General features: G+C 46.6%; 1 protein-coding gene across 3 annotated transcripts in view; it reads right to left on the bottom strand.

Annotated features, from left to right (window-relative positions):
- The window catches only part of FAM135B (family with sequence similarity 135 member B), a 124,317-nt gene that overhangs the window by 34,445 nt on the left and 62,459 nt on the right, over window positions 1-27,413 (bottom strand). For 2 of the 3 annotated variants that reach the window (XM_077351441.1, XM_077351443.1), the window contains exons 3-7: window positions 22,769-22,932; window positions 10,437-10,576; window positions 9,153-9,223; window positions 6,337-6,510; window positions 3,007-3,133 (exon numbers count right to left, since the gene is read on the bottom strand). In XM_077351441.1, coding sequence (XP_077207556.1) covers window positions 3,007-3,133; window positions 6,337-6,510; window positions 9,153-9,223; window positions 10,437-10,576; window positions 22,769-22,932 — 676 coding nt within the window. The remainder of the gene's footprint in view (window positions 1-3,006; window positions 3,134-6,336; window positions 6,511-9,152; window positions 9,224-10,436; window positions 10,577-22,768; window positions 22,933-27,413) is intronic. The other variant, XM_077351444.1, reaches the window with a different exon arrangement.

Raw genomic sequence — 27,413 nt, 5'->3', positions numbered from 1 at the left:
TCTTTTCTTTTTTTATTGTTGGATTGGATAGAAGAATAGTCAATTTTTATACCTCACTTTTCACTGCCTGAATGAGTCGCAAAGCGGCTTACATTCGCCTTCCCTTTCCTCTCCCCACAACAGACAACCTGTAAGGGAGGTGAGACTGAGAGAGCCCTGATATTACTGCTTAGTCAGAACAGCTCTATCAGAGCTGTGACTAGCCCAAGGTCACCCAGATGGCTGCATGTGGAGGAGAAGCAGAGAATCAAACGCGGCTCGCCAGATTATATGTCTGCACTCCTAACCACTACAGTGGGAAAGGGAGTGAAAAAGGGAAAGTGCAGGTACCGGAAGAGAATGGGGAGTCAGCAGCAGTGAGCCGCACCAGAATCCATGGTCCTGGCAGATGCCCCACCGTGGAGCAGGCTGACCCCAGCCCTGCTGACGTCCCATTAAAATATGCAATCACCACTGCAAGTTTCATTTCATCTCTAGCTTCTCCATGTCTGTCTTCTAAGGGTGTGCAAAAAACACACTCCAAACTCATTTAAAGGGACTGAGAGCCCTTTAAGTGCCTTTCAACTGCAGCCCCGAAAATATTCAGGAATTTTCAAGCTCAGACATTTCAGAAAAAATCTGGCCGAATCGATATTCAAAAAACACAATTAGGTATTTTCCTGGTATCTTTTCTGCCTGGATTAGCTGAATGCCCACTCGTACTGTCTTTACCTGCCAAATTAGAGGGTATTTCCCCCCAGTGGTTGCCACATGTCACCCACATCAGCCATTGAGGGAAAGGAAAGCTGTGATGAACATTAACTAAGCAAGCTATCTATTGTTGACAAACAAGCCCATTAGCTTAATTATTGCAGTAATTGACACTGTCCCAGCAAACCAGGAAGCAAAACAGATTATAGCAGGAGCATCCTCGGCAGTGCATTCAGAAAAAATAAATAATTGAAATGCAAATAACTTGTAGGAACTGCGGGGACATCAAAACTGACCTGCAATGGCTGACATGCTTATAATTGGGGAGTTTTGTTTCTGCACTGCTGTCACTCTGCCAATGGCACCAGGGAGGAAACACAGCTGTGATAACTGTTAATAGAGCATCTACTTTATGAAACATCTTTGCAGATCTATCTCCATGGCAAAATGCTCAAAGTATCTCCACTGCATATCATTTTGACCGCCTGTTCTGGGTTACTGATTAGCTTTGAAGATTTGCCTTTCTATTGCGCAGAATGTGAACCCTGCCTTGAAACAGTACAGTTAAATTACAAGCACAATGATATAGGCTAGATATCAGGGAAAAATTTTTTTCACAGTCAGAGTAGTTCAGCGGTGGAATAGGCTGCCTAAGGAGGTGGTGAGCTCCCCCTCACTGGCAGTCTTCAAGCAAAGGTTGGATACACACTTTTCTTGGATGCTTTAGGATGCTTTGGGCTGATCCTGCGTTGAGTAGGGGGTTCATAGAATCATAGAATCATAGAGTTGGAAGGGGCCATACAGGCCATCTAGTCCAACCCCCTGCTCAACGCAGGATCAGCCCGAAGTATCCTAAAGCATCCAATAAAAGGATTGGACTAGATGGCCTGTGTGGCCCCTTCCAACTCTATGATTCTGTGAGTATGAGAACTTTTTTGGCCCACCCATCGTTCCTCAATGGCCAATGATGGGTCTGGAGGGAGGGGGAAGGGGAGGAACCCCAGGTGGGTGTGTATACAGCTCTACTTCCAAACCATAATCTGCACAATCACACCACTTCTGGGGTTTCTCAAAGTCTAAATAATGTTTCAGGGGATTCTCAGCAGTAAAAATGAGAAAGGCCGCCTTAGATATTGGGGCATTGCACTTGCTTGTTGCACTGAGGTTTGAGAAATGTTTTCAGCAAAAGCTTCCAAAGTTCCAGATATCCTGACAGTGGGGCAGGGTCGGGGGGGTGGGGGTGGGAGGCAGTTACTTGTGCAGTCCAAGTAACAGCACCAGTTGTGCTCTGCTAAGGTCCCCAAATCCTTAAACGGTTCCGGGTGTTAGGGGCCTCACCAAACCATAAACTGGGTTATGCTACTAGCCACAAGGATTTCATGAACATCCGTGGACAGAGGTGGTAACAGTAATATCAGCAATATATTACTTTGGAGCAACAACAAGAAGTTGCAGTGAAATTATGAAACTGCCTTACAGTGAGTCAGAGCCTTGGTCTGTTGAAGTCACTGTAACTGGCAGAAGATCCATAGGCTCACAGGCAGAGGTCTTTCCCAATAATCACCTGCAACCTGGTTCTTTCTCTCCCAAAATACAAGAGCTAAAGGGCATCCAGTGCATCTGGTGGGCAGTAGTTCAGGACAGACAAACGGGAATACTACCTTATACAGAGAATTGTTAAAATGTGGAATTCGCTACTAGAAGATGTAGTGATGACCACTGGAACAGAATCAGAGAACCATAGAGTTGGAAGGCACCTCCTAGGCCAACCCCCTGCACAATGCTGGGACTCACAACTATCTGCCTACCCACAGTGACCCCCAATTTCATGCCCAAATGATCCCCCCACCATATGTACACACCAAAAATATCCAGAATCCAGCCTGGCCTGGAGGGAATTCACCTCCCATCCCACAGTGGCGATCAGCAATTCCCTGGGTGTGCAAGGAAGGGCCACAAGAGGCAAACACTGGCACATCCCTTCCTGCCCACCCACTCACAAGCTGCATTAGATAGGGATTAGACAGATTCAAGGAAGGTAACCAATGGCTACTAGTCACAGACACTGAGAGGAACCTCCACCTTCAGAGGCACAAAGCTTCTGAATTTTAGATCCAGGAGACAACATCAGTGGAAGGCCTCAGCCTCTATACTCTGTGGTCGGTCATCCAGAGGAACTGATTGGCCTCTGAGAGACTGGTATAGTGACAGCTCATCCCTATCTTTACCAATCCCTATAACCTCTTTGGAGGAATCCAGTGCTGTATCTGAGAACAGTAGAGCAAAAAGAATCAGGTGCAAGCGGAAGCCCCGTACCTCTGATGCAGCCGGCTTGCAGTAACTGGCCCCAAACACCAAATTTTCAAGTGACATCCCCGTTGGATCCGGGCCTGTTTCCAAGTTGCCTTTCCCAAGCCATGAACCTTTACCTGGACGAGTGAAGCTAGACAGCAAAAGCATAACAAAATTAACAAAGTTAAAGCATTAAACATATTGTGTGTTCCAAAGCCCTTATCCTGAAAGACTTCCCTCCTGTCCTTTAATAGCTCATAACGTTTTGCTGGCAACTCTTAAAAGATGAACCATCTACCAAAACTTCATTTTCAAGGGTTCTCAAGTCATATTCTGGACTTCCTGGTTAGGCTAGTTAGGCTCCCCCCCCCCCCCTCGTACATGAAGGACTCTTAATGGCAGGCACACTTCCTTGTAAGACAGTTTATTGACAGTCTTCAAGGCTTCCAGAGAGGATACTTGCAGGGCATTCAGACAATTATGAATAAAAAACCAAAAACAGAAAGTTAATCATCATCAGTAATGTTAAAAAACAAGGGAAGCTGGCGTCTGGTTGTCTGGCAAAGAGTTCAGGAAGGTCGGATGCAGAGGGGAGAGCAAGGAGAGAGTGACTAAGAAGATGTGTAACTGATAGGGACATCTTCCAGTCAGCAGAGACGTGTATGCGTGTTTGAATATGCAGAGAGTACAGATCACTAGGCTGGCTAGCAAATAAAATGGCTTCATCCATTAAGAGGCATAACTAGAGAGAGAGAGAGATGTCTACCTCAGGCTTTCTCTGTATTTCTTGATGGTGCTGGAATGATTTCCAAATGGATAGGAGTTTTATATACACACACAAACAGGCACAATCATGTTGACCACCCTCAAAATGGCCAGTGATGGGCCTGGAGGGGTAGGAAGGGGAGGGGCCCCAGGTGGGCATATCCACGGCTCTGCTTCCCACCTGTACTGTACACGATCATGTCAATTCGAGGGTTTCTTGAAGCCTGAAGAAGGTTTCAGGGGTTTCTCAATGGTAAAAATGTTGAGCTTTCATTCCAATCCCAGGTCGATTAAAATCCTGCTGTCTACACTGAATGTGATTTCCATTTTGAATTGGGGCGATTTAAATTTTCCATCTGCAACCCATCTGATTGAGCTGCAGTGACCCTATCTTTCCCCGCGATATCCAGGAGCAGAGAAAACTCAGTATAAGCCACTTTGAGGGCTCTCAGCATTAAAGTGCAGATTTGTGTTTCCCGGAACTCCCCACTGAGGTAGAGAATCAGTATGACCCTGATTGGCTTGGGTGCCAGTTCTAAGACTTCCTAGTTTCTGGTTGCAAGATTTTCCTTCCAAGATTTATTGTTTAAAGGTTTAAGGTGACTGTGCTCCAGAATCCCAGACTTGTCTCAGCAGAGATTTGCCTCATTCTGTGAGAGACTGCTGCTGGCTCAGTTCATCTTGGCTCCTCCTCCCTGCCCGCCCACCCACCCACCCACTCCTTTAGGAAAGAAAAGAGGCAAGCAGCCTTGTGCTCAAGTGCAGAAGGGTTTCTGTTTCAAGTCAGGGGGGGGGGGGACAAAGCACAAATACTTGGGTTCAAATTGATCTAAATTCAGCAGGATTGACAGCAGGAAAAAAAAAAGGAAGTGCAGAATCAGCCCTGGATGATGCAGGATGGGCTTGATCTTGTGACATCTCAAAAGCTAAGCAAGATCAACTCCAGTCAGATGGGAGACTACCCATGAAGTCTGGGATTGCTACACAGAGGCAGGCAGTGGCAAATTACCTCTGTTAGTCTCTTGCTTTAAAACCCTATGGAGGTGACCCAGCTGTCACTTGATGTCACTTTCCACCACCACCATGTATGAAAAAAGTTGTCAAGGGTGCAATTAAGTCAAGCTGAAAACAGAATAAATGACAGAGGGAGATAATAATAACGACTGAACAAACAAACACATGAACAAAACCATGAAGTCTCAGCATAGATTGTGAAGATGGAAATTAGGAACGGGATGTCTTCCATTGGGGCTAGGCATGCAAAACATGTAGAAAATCCTGGTGGACTCCTGGTGAAGGATCTCAGATATCAAAGGTGAGAAAGACCTCTGTCTTGAACCCCTGAAGCAAAATGTTGAGCTAGAACAGAGGTCACTAACTTTTCTGAATCAGAAGGTCCCTTTGGGATTCTATGACAGCATGGTAGACCCAGCTACAAAATGGCTGCCACAGAAGGTGGAGCCAGCTATAAAATGGCCACCACAGAAGGTGGAGCCACCCATATAATGGCTTCTGCAATTTACCTCCAGTCACACAGTAACGTTCTTTGTGGTTGTGGATGATGCGATGTTCTTAAAAATCTGCAGTTAATCAGATCTCCAGTAGCCAATCAAATGCCTTGCTGGGCCAAAGCCCCATCCCATTTTCTAAAAACATTTAGCAGGCACCAGGAAAGTTGCTGAAGAGTGTCATGGGGCGGAATGGGAGCGAGTTTGGATCAAAATTCCTAAACAAACCAACAGCCAAATTTTAAGGGAAAATTGGTATAAGATGTTTTATAGATGGTATATTACTCCAAAGGTCATTGCAAAAATCTCAGATAGGTTTGATAATAAATGTTGGAAATGTCATAAAGCAGTAGGTTCTTTTCATCACATGTGGTGGAATTGCGAAAAAGCAAAAAAGTATTGGGTTAAAATACATATGGTGTTACAGGAAATACTTAAAATGCGATACCCAATGAAGCCTGAATCTATGCTGCTAAGCTTCCACCCAAGTGCTTTACCTACTTCTTCTAGAATCTTCTTCTTCCATGCAACTACGGCGGCACGGTTGGTGTGGGCGAAGCACTGGAAGGCGACTGAGACTCCAACTATTTCTACATGGCTTGATAAATTAGCGGACTTAGCAAAAATGGCAAGACTCACCAACATGGTTAAGAAGAGATCTCCGGAAGAATATGATGAACAGTGGAGTGATTATTTGGACTTTCTTAAGAAAGACAGCAGTAACTGTTAGAGTAGGACAATATGTAATGGGAACTGACTATATATCTCTTGAGATAATATCAGACTACATCAAGTATGATATACGTGTATTGATGACACTTATCAGCTGGTCGCTTTTTTTGTCTTTTGCTTTTCTGTTTTTGTTTTTTGCTTTTCTGTAAATGCTTTTTATAAGAACAAATAACAATAAAAACTGAATTAAAAAAAAAAAAAGAGTGTCATGGGGCCCAGAATTATGTTGTGGACCCCTGTGCTAGATGGACCAATGGAAGAAGAGTGCCTTGTGTGTATTGCACTTGGATCTATTTTTGTCCATTCTAGCACCCGCAGTCTCCGTGTTCATTTTGTCATCGACCTTTACCTGATCAGGGGCTGGTGCAGGGCCACCAGAGATGCATGCACCGTCACGGAGATCGCAGACAGGTGGAAGTAGTCAAACATGACGGGGACATGGTGGTGCAACCCTCGCCTCGGGTGAAAGTGAAGCCCCAAAGTGCGACTGCTGATCACAGGGACGGCCGGAACATCTCTCAGCCTGGAAAGCAAGTGGAGAAAGCCAAGCTCAGCCTGCTGCGGGGTTATGACCTTAGAGATGGCATTATGTGGGTTCTGAGCACTGGGCGGGGATTCTCTGGGCCAACAGGGACATTTCATGAGGCTGGCGCTACACTCTTAAACGTCCTCGTAAAAACAGTGTTGATACTATGACACCGAAGTAAAAATACCCACACAACTGCCTAAGTCTATTCATGTTCTATTGGCCGTCTTCTATATTTTACGGGGTAAGTCAAATCCTGCAGACCTCTCGTCAGTGTTTATAAAGGAGAGTTGTTTATATACCACACTTTTCACTTCCCAAAGGAGTCTCAAAGTGGCTTACAATCACCTTCCCTTCCTTGCCCCACTGCAGAGGGAGGTGAGGCTGAGAGAGCCCTGATATTACTGAAGAAGATGAAGAGTTGGTTATTATATGCCGCTTTTCTCTACCCAAAGGAGTCTCAAAGTGGCTTACAATCACCTTCCCTTTCCTTTCCCCATCACAAACACCCTGTGAGGGGGGTGGGGCTGACAGAGCTCCGAGAGAACTGTGACTGGCCCAAGGACAACCAGCTGGCTGAATGTGGAGGAGTGGGGATTTGAACCCGGCTCTCTAGATCGACTCTTAACCATGACACCAAGATGGCTCTCGGGTAATGGCTGTCCGGTGGAATTGATTTCATCCACGTCTGCAACCATTGATTCCCTAGATTGAAATTTTGCGATTTCAAGATCTGTGCAAATTTTATTGCCTGGTGTTTGGATAGGCCTCTATCAGCCATGCCTTTGTGGACTGGCAGCTTTCTATTTGCAGTGATCTTTCTTTATTCCTGAAAAAGAGAGGCGGGAGAGCAATGTGTCCCAGTGTAGGTGGCGAGTAGGTCAGAGTGGGTTTAATGCAGCCACGTGCATTTTAAAAGAATTTTAGATCTGGGGGGAAACAAATAATAATGCAAATAATTCATGATCTGTTTTCAGAAGTGGATCTAGCAGGAAAAGATTGGACAGCTCACATAGGATAAACAGAAGCATGATAAGGAAACACGAAAACAATACAGAAGAAGAAGAAGAAGAGTTGGTTCTTATATGCCGCTTTTCCCTACCCGAAGGAGGCTCAAAGCGGCTTACAGTCGCCTTCCCATTCCTCCCCCCACAACAGACACCCTGTGGGGTGGGTGAGGCTGAGAGAGCACTGATATCACTGCCCGATCAGAACAGTTTTATCAGTGCCGTGGCGAGCCCAAGGTCACCCAGCTGGTTGCATGTGGGGGAGCACAGAATCGAACCTGGCATGCCAGATTAGAAGTCCACACTCCTAACCACTACACCAAACTGGCACAGCAAAGCAAAAAGAAACATGGATCTGATCGTGTGGCCGAACCTTTGTTTTAGGCAGGGGTAGTCAAATTGCGGCCCTCCAGATGTCCATGGACTACCATTCCCAGGAGCCCCTGCCAGCGAATGCTGGCAGGGGGCTCCTGGGAATTGTAGTCCATGGACATCTGGAGGGCCGCAGTTTGACTACCCCTGATCTTAGGAGCCCAATGAACAGAGAGTCAGACAGAAGTCTCTTTATTGTATTTCCTTTAAACAGTGATGAATGTAGATGCTGAAAACTGGTTCCAATAGCAGTAACAATCCAGGGGAGAGGTGCACTTCAGGCTGTAGTCCCTCAAGCTGATCGCTTAGTCAGTACTGGCAACATATAAAATTATGCCATTTTGGTAAATCACCACTCAGACAATTTCCCTCCATTTTTTGCTTGGAGCAAGAAAAGCTAGAGCAGCCATTCTGAGCACGGTTCCTCCCTAGAGCCATTTTCCATGCTTTAGAAGAAGAGTTGGTTCTTATATGCCACTTTTCTCTACCCCAAGGAGACTCGAAAAATCTTGCAATCACCTTCCCTTTCCTCTCCCCACAACAGACACCCTGTGAGGGAGGTGAGGCTGAGAGAACCCTGATATTACTGAGGAAGAAGAAGAGCTGGTTCTTATATGCTGCTTTTCTCTACCCAAAGGAGACTCAAAGCGGCTTATATTCACCTTCGCTGTCCTCTCCCCTCAACGGGGACTCCCTGTGAGGGAGATGAGGCTGAGAGAGCCCTGGTATTCCTGCTTGGTCAGAACAGCTTTATCAGTGCCGTGGGGAGCCTAAGGTCACCCAGCTGGCTACATGTGGGGGAGCGGGGAATCAAACCCAGCTCTCCAGATGAGCTCCTAACCACTAAACCAAGCTGGTATACCCTTTATAGAGTAAGTCTCATTCATTCATTCATTCATTCATTCATTCATTCATTCATTCATTCATTCATTCATTGTCCCTTCCTGGAAGTGGTAATTAGAGACTTACATTTGGTATGTTTCATTGTTTTATTTCTCATTTTTTAGCTTAGCTGCTGAGGAAATATATTTAACAAGGATATACCAGAACCTAGTTCAGCTTTCAGCTGTTTCAACTTTCGCCGTTTTTTAAAAGAAACTCAAAAAAGAGCCTTTTGGTCTACCCTTTCTTCATTGTGCTACTAAGACATAGATTCGGCCACACAATGCATTGTCACATGGTATAAAGCGAGATATAGAGCAATGTAGACCGACAGAGAAGGGCACGGCCATTTGCCAAGTCTTAAAATGACGCGCTCACTGTTGCTCACTGTCTGTAAAGAGCAGGTCCAGCTTGAGGTGAAAATCTGCTTCGCTTAATGCCTCTCCCACCTGTACAGAGAGGGAAAAGAAATAACCTCCATTACAAACCAGCTGAATGGGGGGGGGGGGAGAAAGAGAAAGAGAGAGAGTTGAGGAAAACCTGAGGGAACACATGCTACCGGAGGGATTAGGTCATCTCTAAAAGATTTATCATTTGGAAGAGTGGATATAAGTCCTTTTATCTCAGCCTTGGGAACTGGGGGCCATTGTGGAACATTTGAATTTTAGGAAGGAAAATCCATGTTGGGAGAAGAAGAGATGGTTCTTATATGCCACTTTTCTCTACCCGAAGGAGTCTTGAAGTGGCTTACAGTCACCTTCCCTTTCCTCTCCCCACAACAGACACCCTGAGAGGGAGGTGGGGCTGAGAGAGCCCTGATATTACTAAAGAAGGAAGACTTGGTTCTTATATGCCGCTTTTCTCTACCTGAGTCTCAAAGGATCTTACATTCGCCTTCCCTTTCCTCTCCCCACAACAGACACCCTTTGAGGGAGGGGAGGCTGAGAGAGCCCTGATATCACTGCTCGGTCAGAACAGTTTTATCAGTGCCGTGGTGAGCCCAAGGTCACCCAGCTGGCTGCATGTGGGGGAGCTCAGAATCGAACCCAGCATGCCAGATTAGAAGTCCGCACTCCTAACCAGTATTGAGGTATCACCCCCAGAATTTTAGTAAAATCAGTATTCTATGCAGTCTCTGAGATCTGAGCTTCTAAAATACCCGGGGATCCACCTAAACCATAAGATATTATGCCCCCAAATCTTTTATCTTTCTTTTTAGTCACTGCTAATCTAAATTCCTGCCGTATCGCTTTAGAATGTCCTTGTTTCTTTGGCTTAAGCTTTTTATATTCAGTTCTAAGCCCAGATAGGTGACTGAAAGAAGTTCCCTCTTTAACATAACAGGCCTGCCTGGAATATTTAACTGAACAGTATAACAAAACAACAGTGCAATCCTACACTCTTCTAATCCCATGGATATAACTCCTTTTTCCTACTGCACTGTACGTTTCAGGAGATGTTTCAGAGCCTAGTTTAATCACCATTCTAGTTCCTTGGCCTATTCTGCACACAATAGATAATGCACTTTCAATGCACTATAGAAGTAGATTTTCCTGTTCTGCACAGGAAAATCCAGCTGCCAAACCACATTGAAAGTGCATTTTCTTATCTGTGCGGAATGGGTCCTTCTCTGCATCCCAGGGGCAAAAGGAAATCCCTCACCCTTTCACCATCCAAGAGAAGGTGGACTTTGAAATTCATGCATTCGTTGATGACAATCTCCTCGTTCCTGTACAAGATCTGGAACACTCTGCTGTAGACGCTGTTCTCGTGGACGCAGGCTGAGCGAAGGACGGATTCACCTGCAAAACATAATCGTGGACAGTGGCATGCATGTGAGCTACATTCTGATCGCAGACCTTCTTTGCCTTACGATACAACATCCAGAATAAAATTGGGTTTATTGTCCACTGAAAAGAAGGGGAATGCAGTCTTGGCGGAGAGAAGAAGGAAAAGAGGTGGGTTTTTGTACCCCACTTTTTATTACCCGAGGGCATCTCAAAGTGGACCACAATTATCTGCCGTTCCTCTCCCCACAAAAGACACCCTGTGAGAGAGATGGGGTGGAGAGAGCTCTGGGAGAACTGTGACTGTCCAAGGTCACTCATCGGGCTGCAGGTGGAGGCATAGAAATCAAACCCAGTTCTCCAGATTAGGAGCCAATGCTCTTAACCATGACACCAAGCCAGCTCTCATGGGAAGGCAATTACAAGCCGTGTTGAGACCCCTTAGGGTAGTGAAAAACAGGCTATACAAAATTTTGTTCTCTTCATAAAATATACTTTATACACACAGAAGTAGCTCACCAGGGGGAGAGCTTACACAGTACTTTCTCCCAAATATCGTACTTCTGTGTGAATCTTATTTGAGGGAGCTTGAGACGTTTGATTCCCCCACCTGCAATCTGAAAAAAAATACAGCTCAGGATCAAAATTTTTCAGGCTGGGCTTCTGTTTGTCGGCTGGGTTGGAGACAGGCCTTGAATACTAACGAACCCTTTCAAGTCCTTTCCCCATCCCATGTGAAAGTGAAATGCTTCCTTGTACCGCCCCAGTCTTCAGGCAAGCATTACAGTAGAAGCGTGGAGACCAAAAAAAAGAAAAAAGAAAGAAAGAAAGAAGAAATGAAAAACTCATTTACTTTGCTTTACTGAGGCAGGAGGATAAAATGCACGGGCCCGATAACAGGCAGGCGAGGTCTTCTGATTCATTTTCATTGAAATCACATCATTCGAGACTCATCGGGCCAATTGCATTACGGATCAAAAGCATTCTTCTCTTTGATTTGCCAGGGCCGCAAAGAAAAAGCAATTTGATGGCATTATGCAATTTTAAAAAAATTATAAAGAGAGCCGTAATGGATGTACTAGCCCTCTGCAAATATGCAGAAGTTAATGGGACTGTCTCTTTCAAATGCACTCCAGGCTAAACTTCTACCCGTGCATAATTGGTCCCGTAAGAGGCATTATTTACACTGGACTTGGGTAAAAGGGGACTCTCTGTGTATGTACAGCGTCAGCGGTGCTGTTGTGGTTCCAAGTTTACAGTGTGTACCAGGGCTGGATGAACACCAACGGATGTCCTAAGTAAGCAGAGCCCAATTATGGCATCCCTCAGCCCTTCCATTCTTTAACAGACAAGGCACTAAGGCTCAAGAAAGGCTGAAAGTGAAATAAGAGATTCAGAATTCAGGGGCTTTACGCACAGGGATCTTTGTTGCAAATTGGTCACTGAACGAAAAATCGCCATTTAAAATAGTGGAATTCGTCGTTATGCATACCTGCCTTTGTAGTGGAATCCAGTTGCGTTTTGTAGCGTTTCCCACAGCTTCCGGTCTCGGCAGAAAAGGAAGCGCTATTTCCAAGCTCGTCCCGCCCCTGGCCGTCAAGCAGCCAATGGGCAGCCGTTAGCATGCTCCCAAACAGCCCCTTTCCCTTTAAGAAAGGTTTAAAAAAAAAAAAAACAGACCCATTGTAACGAATCTGTGTAGATTCGTTGCAACGGAGAGACCCATCCAGCTGCCTAATGTGAGCTGTCGTTTGATCGTATGATCGTTGCCACGCTGCCTCGAGTGATAAAAAAAAATCCCCCCCCCCTCTCACGGGCCCGATTTTCGGCTGAATTAATGTGTAAAAAATAAAGGGACTTTATTTCAGCAAACGGGCTTTTATGTGGTTACATCAGTCACTGAAAGATTTATTCAATCAGACCTCTGTCAAGTTTCCAGTAAGAAGATCCGTTATAAACAGGAAATCTCTTTATTAAAAAAAATGACAAACAGAAGCAAGAGTTTCCCTTGCTAGAATTGAAGAACAAAACTAGAAGCATACATTTTTGTTACCATCACAACATCTCCCCCTAATTCAAAGCTTGGCATGCTAATCAATGGGCCAGGATCCCAATCCTCCCAGTCTAAATGCACACAAATTTCTAGCTACTGCAAACTTTCCAAAGATCATAGATTAGTGTAGCAAGGATGAAACACTAAAGCACCTACAAGAGAGACAAGCAGAGAGAGAGAGAGAGAGAGCTGTGGAAAGCCACTTCACAATGAAAACACAAAGTAATAACATGTCAAAAGGAGCAACACCGGTCAAACATCACTGGACAAATCACAGGAACAAATCATAAAAACAACCTCCTGACAGCTTAATCCAAGGCCGGTGTATCTCCAGCAATTATGGCAAGCTCAGTTTCTATATTCTATCACTTTGCAGGCTGTAAGATTGTTGTCCCACTTCTTTTAAATACTGCCATTGATTCTTCTGATTTGCCAGTCCCCAAGTGGTGTTGGGGTATCTCCTGGTTTGAACCCCCTCCTCCCCTGCTTCAGGGCTCTCAGGAAGAAGGAGCTACCCCCCCCCCCCCAAATAAAACTTGCAAGAACCCCAAAACTAACATGACATGAGTAGCTCACCTGGATATGACGTAGGCATGTTGGTTATACTGGGGGATGATACTTTGTTTTTTGCACAAAACTCTATAGTAGAAAGCTAATTTATTTAATCTCTGAATTGGAAGGGACCACCAGGGTCATCTAGTCCAACACACTGTCAAGGTAGGGACTACAAATATAGGAATTCCAGCAAGTAGGTATCTAACCAATTCTTAAAAATCTCCAGCAGTGAAGAATCTACCACTTAACCAGGGAGATTGTTCCAGGGTTGGATGAACAAGGGCCTCATTTTGTTATCATTAAGCTTGGGCCAAATACTGTGTCCTTTTGGTCAGAGCTCCAGAACGTTAATAATTAGCCCCTACAAAGGAAGCTGAGCCTCTTGTGGCGCAGAGTGGTAAGGCAGCAGACATGCAGTCTGAAAGCTCTGCCCATGAGGCTGGGAGTTCAACCCCAGCAGCCGGCTCAAGGTCGACTCAGCCTTCCATCCTTCCGAGGTCGGTAAAATGAGTACCCAGCTTGCTGGGGGGTAAACGGTAATGACTGGGGAAGGCACTGGCAAACCACCCCATATTGAGTCCGCCAAGAAAACGCTAGAGGGCGTCACCCCAAGGGTCAGACATGACCCGGTGCTTGCACAGGGGATACCTTTACAAAGGAAGCCATGAGGAGCAGGGTATGTACATGAAGATGTTGGTTTTTCTATCCTGCCTTTCATTGCCCAAAGGATTGGCAAAGGGGTTTACGATAGCCCTCCCTCCCTCTCCCTGCAACAGGCACCCTGAGAGGGAAGTGGGGCTGAGAGAGCTCTGACAGAACTGCTTTCTGAGAACAGTTTTAACAGGACTCTGACTAGCCCAAGGTCACCCAAATGTCTGCTTGTGGAGGAGAGGGGAATTAAACCCAGCTCATCTGCCAATTATAACTACCAAGCTGGCTCTCTAAATGTGTTGTCAATCATCCCTCCAAGTAAGTTGTCCAGTTCATTGAGGGCCATGGAGAGGTGGTCTGAAACTGCCTTAAATCTCTACCAGACTAGGGGCTATTTGATTAGACTGTAGGGCAGGAACGAAGTTTGCCAATATGCCAAATAAGGACTTGGTTAACAAAAGCCACAAGATTCTGCTACCCACCTAAGGTGTAGTGGTTAAGAGCGGGGTTTGATTCCCTGCTCCTCCTCCACAATCAGCCAGCTGGATGACCTTGGGCTCGCCACAGCCCTGATAAAGCTGTTCTGACCGAGCAGGAATATCAGGGCTCCCTCAGCCTCTCCTCCCTCACAGGGTGTCTGTTGTGGGGAGAGGAAAGGGAAGGTGATTGTAAGCTGCTTTGCGACTCATTCAGGCAGTGAAAAGTGGGGTATAAAAAAACGACTATTCTTCAATCCAATCCAACAACAAAAAAAAGAAAAGAAAAAGAAAAGTTCCCCACTACCTGATCTATGAATAATTACTCTATTGTTCATTGGACTTTCATGGAACCTCATCACTGGATGAGTTACCCAATTTTTTAAGCTAAATAATCAGAAATGTGGACAGCAGAGTACCCTAATAAATCTCAGATGTCTAAACAAAGGAATGGATCTCACCTTGACTTCTAACCTGCTCTGAGAGCCAGTTTGGTGTAGTGGTTAGGAGCGCAGACTTCTAATCTGGCAGGCCAGGTTCGATTCTGCACTCCCCCACATGCAACCAGCTGGGTGACCTTGGGCTCGCCACGGCACTGATAAAGCTGTTCTGACCGGGCAGTGATATCAGCGCTCTCTCAGCCTCACCTACCCCACAGGGTGTCTGTTTTGGGGAGAGGAATGGGAAGGTGACTATAAGCCGCTTTGAGCCTCCTTTGGGTAGGGAAAAGCGGCATATAAGAACCAACTCTTCTTCTTTTTCTTCTTCTCTTTCCATATTTACATACGGCCTTATTTCCTTGCCTCCACAGGATGAGTATAATAAAATGGAAAGGTTTGCATGTAAAAGAATGACAAACTGCATCGTAAAAGTGGCAAAATGAAATGAAGGAGAGGAGGGTGACATCTCCCCCTCCCCTGCCTACGGCTATTTCTTTTATGGTCGACATAATTCATTTTAAAACAACGGCGACGTCCTGCATCTTTACGTCCCTGTGACTAAAAGCAGTGCCAAAACAACTCTGCCAACCAAGCAGATGTAGCCGTTCGATTCTGAGGAGTCCTCCAGTCATTAAAAAAGCTTTCTGCTTGAGAATTCAGGAATGAAACATCTCTCAGATTAATGTACGTGGCCGGCATTGTAACTGTGTCCTGGAGAGCAACCGTAGGCAGGTTTATTGCCCCTCTCGTTGCTTTTAATGTTGCCACACAATATATTACTGCAGAGAAGATATTAGCGGTAACAGTTCCTCAAACATGACAAGTTTTGCACTGCAGGTAACTAGGAGAATGTCCGGTGACTAAGATCAAGAGAATTCATATCATAGGATCCCCCATTAGGGGAAGAAATATTGGCCGCTTTTCTTCCCCACTTTTCATTACTCAAAGGAGTCTCAAAGTGGCTTACGATCATCTTTCCACCATTTCCCCAGAGGAGACTCCCCAGGAGGTAGGTGGGGCTGAAAGAGCTCTGGAAGAACTGTGACTAGCCGAAGGTCACCCAGCTGGCTGCATGTGGAGGAGTGGGGAATCAAACCCCGATCTTACTTGCTGGGCCTATAAGAAGGGGCTGGTAAACGTAATCAATTGGGTAGGCTCCTCCACATGCAGCCAGCTGGGTGACCTTGGGCCAATCACTTGGAGGTTGTCACTTGGAGGAGGGCAGGATGCTGTTTCCGTTGGCTGCAGAGGAGAGGACACACAGTAATGGGTTTAAACTTCAAGTACAACGATATAGGCTAGATATCAGGAAAAAGTTTTTCACAGTCAGAGTAGTTCAGCAGTGGAATAGGCTGCCTAAGGAGGTGGTGAGCTCCCCCTCACTGGCAGTCTTGAAGCAAAGGTTGGATACACACTTTTCTTGGATGCTTTAGGATGCTTAGGGCTAATCCTGCGTTGAGCAGGGGGTTGGACTAGATGGCCTGTATGGCCCCTTCCAACTCTATGATTCTATGATTCTATGATTCAATCACAGTTCTCTTAGAGCTGTTCTTGCAGAATAGCTCTCTCAGTCAGGCCCACCTATCTCACAGGGCGTCTGTTGTAGGGAGAGGGCGGGTAGGCGATTGTAAGCCGCTTCAAAACTTCTTATGCTAATAAAATGTGGGGTACAAAAAAACCCTAGTTCTCCTCCTTCAGCTCCTCCTCTTCTTCTAATTTTGTTCTGTTGCTTCAGAGCAATATGGCTAGCCCCCTGAATCTGTGCTCACCAAAGTCACACCACCCAGTGATCAATCTTCCATCTCAGCCTTGCCTTCTGACATTTCCAATTAGCCCTCCAGGCAAGAAGGTTTGCTAACTGTTCCTCTGATGCCATTCCGTTATGTGAGGATGGAGGAGAATGACACCCCTATTAATTTCCTCATGCGAAAACCAGTTATATAAATGTGGCCACTTATCTCTGTTATGTTTCGTAAGAGAAAGTTCATTTTTCAAGGTTATTGGAACTGAAGGCGGTCTAAACACAAACGGGAAAGCGAGTTTGGAGAGGTCTTCCCCCCCCGCTAGCTCCTCCGGCCACTGCTCAGCTGCACGGCTGGGAAAAACGGGAGAAATGCAGGGCACCCGGCATCGTGCCAAAGGCATTGCATCACTTCTGGTGTGACCCAGAAGTGATGTCATTATGTCAGGTGACACTCTAGCATTCACCTAAAACCTTTCTTGCTCAACCTGTTTACCGTTGAGAAAACCCTGAAACATTCTTCAGGCTTTGAGAAACCCCGGAAGTGGGGCGATGGTGCAGAATAAGGTTGGGAAGCAACCCTATTGCTTCCCAAGGGAAGTACATGCCCATCTGGGGCCCCTCCCTCCCCTTCCCACCCCCTCCAGGCCTATCATCGGCCGTTGGGAGGGGGCAGGTTGACGTGACTATATATGATCATATCACTCACAAAATATTTAACAAATTCTCTTGTATGTATGTATGTATGTATGTATGTATGTATGTATGTATGTGTTAGAATTGTGTGAAATGCACACTGGTTGTGTGGCTGAGAAGCCAATATGGAAAGGATCCCCACAAGGTAGGCAGATTCAAATCTACTGCTTTGACCTGCTTATTTCTTATTTTATTTTAAATGCACAGACCCTCCCCTCCCACTTGTTGACACAATACATCCCTGATGCTGTCGCTCAGTTGCACTCTATCTGTGATGAAGGAAGTACTGGCTTACTGAAGACCTAGAATCTGAGTCCAAAGCAGAAATATCTGGAGGAGATGAACTTTCGACAGTCTGGAGGAGATGAGCTTTCGACAGTCAAAAGTTCCCTTCTTCAGCTACCTGATGGAGAGAGCTTTCATTCTTGGTCCTTAAGGTGCTACTGGACTTGGATCTAGCTGGCTTCCTGAAGACCAACATGGCTAACCTCTGAATGTTGCCTAGAAAAGCATCTCTATTGGTTCCTATCAGCTCTATTTTTCTAGCAGTTCTTCACTAGCACACCACCTGAGAATAAGGATGTCGAAACCAGGGGTAGTCAACCTGTGGTCCTCCAGATGTCCATGGACTACAAACCCCCATGGGAATTGTAGTCCATGGACATCTGGAGGACCACAGGTTGACTACCCCTGGTTTAAACAACTCACCATCTACCTTTTCATCAGTTGTTTCTTGACCGCTGTGATGGGAAGGCACATTTTCAGGGACTCTGAGTTATTTACCTGGGAGCTGACATGACAGGTGTCTCACCAATACATCCCTTTCCCTATGGTTGATTAAAATTTATGTCCAGTTGCTGAATGAGATTGTCTGCAACTCTGGAGTTCTGTGTCATCAATATGCGAGTGATGCCCAGCAATATATTCCATCAAGGAAGCAACAGTCTCTGTCCTAGAAGGTTGCCTGGATGTGATGGATAAGGAGCAAAGGGGGGCACAAAGGGGCAGGGCATCAGTTTTACAAGCACCAGAAGAGCCCTGCTGGATCAGACCAGGGAGGGTCCATCTAGTCCAGCCTCCTGTCTCAAACAGTGGACAACCAGTTCCTCTGGAGGGCCAACAACAGGGCAGAGAGTCTGAGGCCTTCGAAGAAGAGCCCTGCTGGATCAGACCAGTGGTCCACCTAGTGCAGCATCCTGTCTCACACAGTGGCCAACCAGTTTCTCAGAAGGGGCAACAGCAGGACATAGAAGCCGAGACCTTCATAAGAACATGAGAAGAGCCCTGCTGGATCAGACCATTTAGTCCAGCGTCCTGTCTCATACAGTGGCCCAACAATTCCTTTGGATGTCCAATGACAGGGAATAGAGGCTGAGTCCTGGCATTACATCATTCATTCATTCATTCATTCATATCCCGCCACTCCCATACGATGGCTCATGGAAGGACACAAAGTCCTCATTAAAAACCCATTAAAACCCCCATTAAAAGGATATACCAATACAGAAAAAACACAGCAAGCAAAGGTAATCTAGTCCAATGCTGGCACAACATGAGAAATTCATGTCTATCCACCCCCCCCCCCTCATTCTTCCAGCGACCCCCAGTATATGCTCACAGGCAGCCAAAAAAACACCATGAACCTAGGTGGGGTCTGGAGATTTCCTGGCATTCATTCATTCATTCATTCATTCATTCATTCATTCATTCATTCATTCATTCATTCATTCATTCATTCATTCACCATCCTCCCTGGAGGCTCAGTGTCGTTTCATGAGAACATAAGCAGATAATTTGCCATCAGTTGCTTAATAAAGAGGGGGAAAACAGGTGTAATGTACAATGTCATTGTTAAAGTTCTCATAACATACAGCCGAGGTAGGGTTACCAACCTCCAGGTGGTAGCTGGAGATCCCCTGCTATTACAACTTATCTCCAGGTGCCAGAGATCAATTCCCCTGGAAAAAATGGCCACTTTGTAAGTTGAACTCCCTAGCATTGTGCCCCAAATCCTGCCCTCCTCTGGCTGCACCCTCAAAATCCCAAGGTAATTCCCAACCTGGTATTGAAAACCCTCGGTCAAGGAGTACATACAGTCTTTTTGTTGAAACCGTCTGGAAGTTGTGCATCAGAAATCAAATTTGCCTGATTTATTATTTCTATATTTACTTCTTCAATTTATAGTCCGCCTTCCTCTTTGGACTCAAGGCGGATCACATAATAACAACAGTGTTCTTTACTGTGTTCGGTTTTGGGCACCCCAGTTGTAGAGGGATATAGACAAACTGGAGTGTGTTCAGAGGAGGGCAACAAAGATGGTGAGGGGTTGGAGACCAAGACGAATGAGGAAAGGTTAGGGGAGCTTGGTCTGTTTAGCCTGGAGAGGAGATGATTGAGAGGGTATCTGCTAACCATCTTCAAGTATTTAAAAGGCTGCCTTGTAGAGGATGGAGCAGAGTTGTTCTCTCTTGCCCCGGAGGGACGGACCAGAACCAATGGGATGAAATTAATTCAAAAGAAATTCCATCTCAGCATCCGGAAGGAGTTCCTAACAGTTAACACGGTTTCTCAGTGGAACAGGCTTCCTCGGGAGGTGGTGGGTTCTCCATCTTTGGAGATTTTATGACAGAGGCTGGATAGCCATCTGACGGAGAGGCTGATTCCGTGAAGGCTCAAGGGGGTAGCAGGTGACAGTGAATGAGCGATAGGGTTGTGAGTGTCCTGCACAGTGCAGGGGGTCAGACTAGATGACCCATAGGGTCCCTTCCAACCCTATTATTCTATGATTCTATGATTCTTAATACAGCTGTTTAAACCTTTTTTTCCCCCAAAGCCTGTTAAACTGTTATAGTGTATTATTCCAGTGGTTTCATCACCCTCCAAAACACAATCCGGAGGCGGTCCCTCTGCCCCCTCTCTCCTGTGCTTCAAAAGACAGTAAATTCACTTCTATTTGAGGGAGGCAGAAAGTGCTTTCCCAAGCATTATTGAAGCTAATGGCAGCAATTTGAGATACTTCCCAGGCGTGATTACTTCTTGCTCTACTGAGCAGCGGGGCTGCGTCAATGTGTTGGGACAGCATTAAAGGCCTCATCACACCCATCTTTTGTAGAACGCAAAAACAACCACCACAACCACCACCACCAAAAAAACAAAAACAAAAAACCCAAACAGAATGCTCCTTCGCTGATTTGTATTTCAATCAGCAGACGGGAAGATTTTGTCCTGGTGTAACCTTGTATGGAAATGAGACGGCCCTTAACATTCACGGAATCCGGACAGAGGTAACGGTACAGTGTTAAGAGCATAAGCACCTGCTATGTGACCTATGCTCCCTCCTCCCACTCCTGTACTAGATTTCGGGGGGGGGGGTGATTAGTGGGTGGTAGACCGCCATGGTTTTTAAAAGGTTTTAGGAATCTGTTATTGTATATGGATGGATGTCCAGAATTGTTTTAATGGGGCTTTTAATGGGGCTTTTAATACGGACGGTTGTGACCTGCCACGGGACGGTCATGGGAGTGGCGGGCAATAAGTCTAAACAATCAACCAATCAATCAATCAATCAAAATAAATAAATACTCTGAACTCCATCTTTAATCCTACTGAATTGGAAGGACATCCCATGAAAGATACAAGAGCCTCTTGTGGCGCAGAGTGGTAAGGCAGCAGACATGCAGTCTGAAAGCTCTGCCCATGAGGCTGGGAGTTCAATCCCAGCAGCTGCTCAGGGTTGACTCAGCCTTCCATCCTTCCGAGGTCGGTAAAATGAGTACCCAGCTTGCTGCTGGGGGGTAAACGGTAATGACTGGGGAAGGCACTGGCAAACCACCCCGTATTGAGTCTGCCATGAAAACGCTAGAGGGCGTCACCCCAAGGGTCAGACATGACTCGGTGCTTGCACAGGGGATACCTTCCATGGGTAAAGACCCATGAAAGATAATGGTTCCTCCTTCCTAGTAAATGCACCCATTTAGGAACTTCTTCTCTGGGGCTTCTCAGAGCACCCTTCACTGGACAAGGTTTATATATCCAGGTGGTGGGTTGGAATATCCCATAATTACAACTGATCTCCGGGGGACAGAGATCTGTTCCCCTGGAGGAGATGGCCAATGTGGAAGGCAGGCTGTACCCCACTGAAGACCTTCTTCAAACTCCACCCTCTTCAGAAGGACCCCCAAAATCTCTAGGTATTTCCCAGCCTGAAGCTAGCAGTCCCCCCTTTTCCCAAGCCCCATAACTAGGGTATGGTGAGTAGGGCTCGTGAATTGGCATCAAACATGATGGGGGCTCTGTCAAGCACCTGCACACCCCAACCAGCCTGTGCCCTTGACATCTACCCAGTGAGCAAAGGATGGCTCAGTGACTCACACACTGGTCATGGGCAGCCCGGCCTCCAGATGCCTTGGACCCAAGACAGGGCATGGCAGACACTCATGATGGTGTGAGATCCAATAGCTGCCCTGTGCCAACCCGTTACCTTCTCTTGGCCGACAGCATTGATGTGGGCCCCCACATTGATGTGGGCTAGTCCCCCATTCTACTTTCTCAATGGCAAGGACGAGCTAAGGGATTTGTTGCCCTATGTGCCACTGCTGTGGGTGGGGGAAGTGGGACATCGGATGCTGGGGGGTGGGTTCTCAGGTAGCTATTACTCTGTGGAGCTCTGTTCTTTGTTCCCTTTTGACCAAGCTTCACCCACAGACTTATTGTCGGTGCCAAACAGGGTAAGTGCACCCTAGCACCCTACTCAAGTTCCACCCCCCCCAAATCTCCAGGTATTTGGGTGCCTGAAGCTGGCAAGCCTGTACCTTGGCAACCCTTTGATTCAATAATAATATTTTTATTTTTACAACCTGCCCTCAGTGATTCACATAGTTAATGGGACAAAATATTAGGGACTGTGGTCTACGCAACTGCACTTTGAATCATAGAATCATAGAATCATAGAGTTGGAAGGGGCCATACAGGCCATGTAGTCCAACCCCCTGCTCAACGCAGGATCAGCCCTAAGCATCCTAAAGCATCCTAAAGGAGTTTTCCCCATTCGAGTCTTCACTAATCATAGAATCATAGAATCATAGAATGATAGAGTTGGAAGGGGCCATACAGGCCATCTAGTTCAACCCCTTGCTCAATGCAGGATCAGCCCTAAGCATCCTAAAGCATCCAAGTAAAGTGTGTATCCAGCCTTTGCTTGAAGACTGCCAGTGAGGGGGAGCTCCCCACCTCCTTAGGCAGCCTATTCCACTGCTGAACTATTCTGACTGTGAATTTTTTTTCCTGATATCTAGCCTATATCGTTGTACTTGTAGTTTAAACCCATTACTGCGTGTCCTTTCCTCTGCAGCCAGCAGAAACAGCATCCTGCCCTCGTCCAAGTGACAACCTTTCAAATACTTAAAGAGGGCTATCATGTCCCCTCTCAACCTCCTTTTCTCCTGGCTGAACATTCCCAAGTCCCTCAACCTATCTTCATAGGGCTTGGTCCCTTGGCCCCAGATCATCCTCGTCGCTCTCCTCTGTACCCTTTCAATTTTATCTACGTCCTCCTTGAAGTGAGGCCTCCAGAACTGCACACAGGACTCCAGGTACCTTCTGATCCTACTGTGTATTTGGCATCATTTTGCAGGCATTGTTCATTCTTGTGCTTGGCTTCTCCCTCTCTTTTTTCCTCACCGGTTTGTTCCGTGACAGTTGTTGACAGCCGATGAGGGATCCGGGACGGGGTTCTCAGACTCGCATGCAGCAGGTAATACCTACAGAAAATAGTTTGATAAAAGAACACTGTTATAAAAATGCCTGTTAGTAAACATTTAAAACACACACACACACAACAACAAAACATGGTCCCCTGCAGTGGCCATCAAATCTTATCGAAAAAGCTGAACTCTAAAAAAATGAATTTGAAAATTCTATAGACTTTCTATAGAAGTCTACAGAATTTCTGAGTGTCGGTTGAGGTTTCCCCTCAACGAGTGGCTACAATTTTCACTACAGATGGAATATGCCTAAAGGTAAAGGTATCCCCTATGCAAGCATGCCTGACCCTTGAGGGGACACCCTCTAGCGTTTTCATGGCAGACTCAATACGGGGTGGTTTGCCAGTGCCTTCCCCAGTCGTTACCGTTTACCCCCCAACAAGCTGGGCACTCATTTTACCGACCTCGGAAGGATGGAAGGCTGAGTCAACCTTTGGAATATGCCTATATCACCCCAAACCTCTTGCATCCCAGTTGGATCCCAGCACTGGCTCAACATCAGGTAACCTTCCTGCAGGTTCTCCCCCCTCCTAAAGCCACAAACATGTAGCCTGGCCAGGCCACAGCGGAGGGTGGAGGAGCCAACTCCAGGGCTGCCCGCCCAGTGATGATCAGCTGATCAGTAGGGGACTTACTGTCAAAAAAGGCCTCAAGCTTGTGTCATAAATAAACTCATATTTCCCCCCCTTAATTCTCAACTATACACCAGGCTTTCTCAACTTTTTTATCGCTGAGAAACCCCTGAAACGTTCTTCAGGCTTTGAGAAACCACAAAAGGGGTGCAATCGTGCAGAATATGGCTAGGAAGCATTGCTGTGGACACACCCACCTGGGGACCCGCCCCTTCCTACCCCTCCATTGGTCACTGGGTGGGGGAGGGGTTGACATCGCCATATATGGTCATATGACCTGATAGATGTTTATAATAATATAATATTATTATAATACGAAACCCCAGGATTTCACGAAACCCTGGTTGATGAAGCACTACACCATCATTTCATTTTTGTTCCTATCCTGCAAAATGTCTACAAAAGATTTCCACTTTAGCAACAAGTACAGCTTGTGTCTTTTTTCAAACGAAAGACGTATGTTTGGCCATATCTGACGGTTCTCTTGTTTCTCTTAACCATTCTTGGATGCTTCAGGATGCTTTGGGCTGATCCTGCATTGAGCAGGGGGTTGGACTAGATGGCCTGTATGGCCCCTTCCAACTCTAGGATTCTATGATTCTTCCATTGCAGGTAATAGCGAGCCTTTATTATTATTATTATCATTGTTGTCGTCTGCCTGTCTGTCTATTATAATTGTTTCCCACCACTCTCAGCAAGCCGTCTCATGGCGGGTTACACAATAAAACCCCACAATACAATAAAACCCCATTGAAACGGCAAAAGACTACCCCCCCCCCCCGGGCCTCAGTAAAATTGTCAAGAGTTGACCGGTCCCCGGTGATAGAAAGGTTGGAGACCACTGGTCTAAATGAATCAAAAATAAGGACACTGGCCAACAAAACAGCTGCTGAAAAAAAAGAGCAATTCTCATCCCCTTTGCATTTGGAATTCCCCCTAAGTAGACCGTGCCTTAGAATCCGAGCAAAGGGAGGGAAAAGGCACTCTGCCTTGACACAGAAGTGTTTGATCACCTGGCGGGATGCTGGGAGAAAGACAGTTGTGATCGCAGGGCGTCATCACCCTGACAGATCGCTCCTCCGACAGCAAACCTTGCCACGTGTCTGTGACAGATGATGCCGGTGCGCACTTGTTATTCCCCAGCAGTGTAGGAGAAAAACGCTCTCACCAACAATCAGGGGAGGGAGCACACATCTAAGGCTAAAGGTGGAGGGAAATATCTATATACATCCGAGCCATCTCTCAGGGTCTCATGCGAGCATCCGGCCTGAGATTCCAGACATTCATCTCATCTAACTTTCCCAGAGAGCCAATAAAGACGGAAACATAGAGCTGGAAGGGACCTCAAAGGTCATCTAGTCCAATGCTGATACAACACGAGAAATTCATATCTATTCACCCCTCACTCTTCGAGTAACCCCCAGTGTATGCTCACAGGCAGCCAAAAAAACTCCATGAACCCAGGTGGGGTCTTGAGATTTCCTGGCATTACATCATTCATTCATTCATTCATCCATCCATCCATTCATTCATTCATATCCCACCACTCCCATACAATGGCTCATGGCAGGTCATAAAGTCCTCATTAAAAACCCATTAAAACCCCCATTAAAAGGATATACCAATACAGAAAAAAAACACAGCAAACAAAGGTCATCTAGTCCAACGCTGGCACAACATGAGAAATTCGGGGAGGGAGAAGGGGCCTATCTGGCAACAACCCAGATGCTAACATCAGCCCTGATCTCTTGGCCACAGAGGTCAGTTTGCTTGGGGGAAAGCAACCACTTTGGAAGATGGACTCTATACCCTTTCCTCGGGCTCCATGCTGGCAGGGCCTCATGGCAATTGTAGTCCATGGATATCTGGAGGGCCGCAGTTTGACTACCCCTGATCTAGAGAGTTTGGGGGTGGGGCCTGGGGAAGGTAGGTCTTGGGGAGGGGAGGGGAGGAAACTCATTTGTATATACACGGTCAGGACTTCTCTATATGCCATCCACTCCAACAATCTAGTGATCTCAGCCCCCCCAAAAACCCACCTGGCCTTAACCAGAGCCAGGGCCTTCTCATCCATGGCCCCAGCATGACAGAACGAGCTCCCCAAAGAGATCAAAGCCCTATCAGAACTCAAACAGCTCTTCCACGAGGCTTTCGAATAAGACCAGTGATGTGGACCCCCCCTCCCCCCATAATCAACCCAACCTCCTGGAAAAATTTAACACCGACGCTCAATACGTCCCTATTGATCTGTTACATGCTGTTCATTTGTTACATGCTATTCATCGGTTATCTAAGACTGTTATTTATTTGCACTGAAATGTAATGTGTTTTTTTATTCTGCTATGTACACCATCCCGAGAAGGGCACTGAATGAATGAATGAATGAATGAATGAATGAATGAATGAATGAAGTAGAGGCCATGCACCAAAGCAGGGGGTAGTCAAACTGCGGCCCTCCAGATGTCCATGGACTACAATTCCCAGGAGCCCTTGCCAGCATTCGCCGGCGAATGCTGGCAAGGGCTCTTGGGAATTGTAGTCCATGGACCTCTGGAGGGCCGCAGTTTGACTACCCCTGCACCAAAGCATCCAATTCCCCCCTGGGGAATTGATTTCCATCGTCCAGGGCTCTGTTATGATTGCAGGAGGTCTCCAGCCATCCCCTGGAAATTGGCAGCCCTAATACCGGCCAAGCCAGGCCTATGTGTACAGCAACAACCCCCTTCACCCTAAATGCAACCGGGAGGCTAAGCTTTCGAAACAGGATGCAGGCAAAGCCGAAATCCGCACCTTCCTTCTTTGGCTGTTGTTCTTTTGCTATTATTCCTCTGAAAGCGAATGGTGCTTTTCCTCCAAGAGCTCGCCTTCCCGGTCATCTGCAAATAAAAGCTCTCCCCTCGTCGCCCCCTGCAGTTCTCTGACAACAGCCAGAACAGGTTTCCTTGGCAAGGCTTTTCATGCTCACCTCGGGAGCCTGTGCCCTTCTCACTAATAGCGGCAGCTGGGCCAGCCTTTTCTTTCTTTGCTCTCCTGTCAGCGTTCTTACAACAGCCTGCCCTTTGCTTCCCTTCAGGAGGCTCAGCAAAGCAGGAGACAGAGAGAGGAGGGGGGGAAATAATAATAAAGAGAGAAGGGCAGGAGGCAAAATGGAAGCATAAAAGGAAAGCAGGGCCCTTTGATACTAGCTTGCGGATCAAAGAAGGAAGGGACAATGCATGGGGATGAACAATGCCCTTGCTGTGGTGGGGGCGGGGGAGTGAAATGTAAATAGGGTTGCCAAACCTGAAGATCTCCCGGAATTATCACTGGTCTCCAGATGACAAAGATCAGATCCCCTGGAGAAGAGGGTGGCATTGGAAGGTGGCTTCTTTAGCATCACGTCAGAAGCAGACAAACACATAAAAGAAGCCATGTTGGAGCCATGTTGGATCAGACCAGTGGCTCATCCAGTCCAACACTCTGTGTCACCCTGTGGTCAAAACCCAGGGTCCAACAAGAGGTCCACCAGCAGGGCCAGAATTCCAGAAACCCTCCCACTCTTGTCCCCCGTGCACCAAGAATGCAGAGCATCACTGCCCCAGACACAGGAACATAAAAGAAGCCATCTTGGATCATGCCCATGGCCTGTCCTGCCCAATAACCTGTGTCACACAGTGGCCAAAACCCAGGTGCCATTAGGAAGCCCACCAGAGGGACCAGAACATAAGAGAGGCCATGTTGGATCAGGTCAATCGCCCTTCCAGTCGAACATTCTGTGTCACCCAGTGGCCAAAACCCAGTTGCCATCAGAAGTTCCACAGGCAAGGCCAGAACTCCAGTAGCCCTCCCACTGTGCTCCCCCCTCCC

Source organism: Paroedura picta, chromosome 9 (genome assembly GCF_049243985.1).
Source record: "Paroedura picta isolate Pp20150507F chromosome 9, Ppicta_v3.0, whole genome shotgun sequence".
NCBI classification, from domain to species: domain Eukaryota; kingdom Metazoa; phylum Chordata; class Lepidosauria; order Squamata; family Gekkonidae; genus Paroedura; species Paroedura picta.
This window is presented reverse-complemented; position numbering and strand designations above follow the sequence as displayed.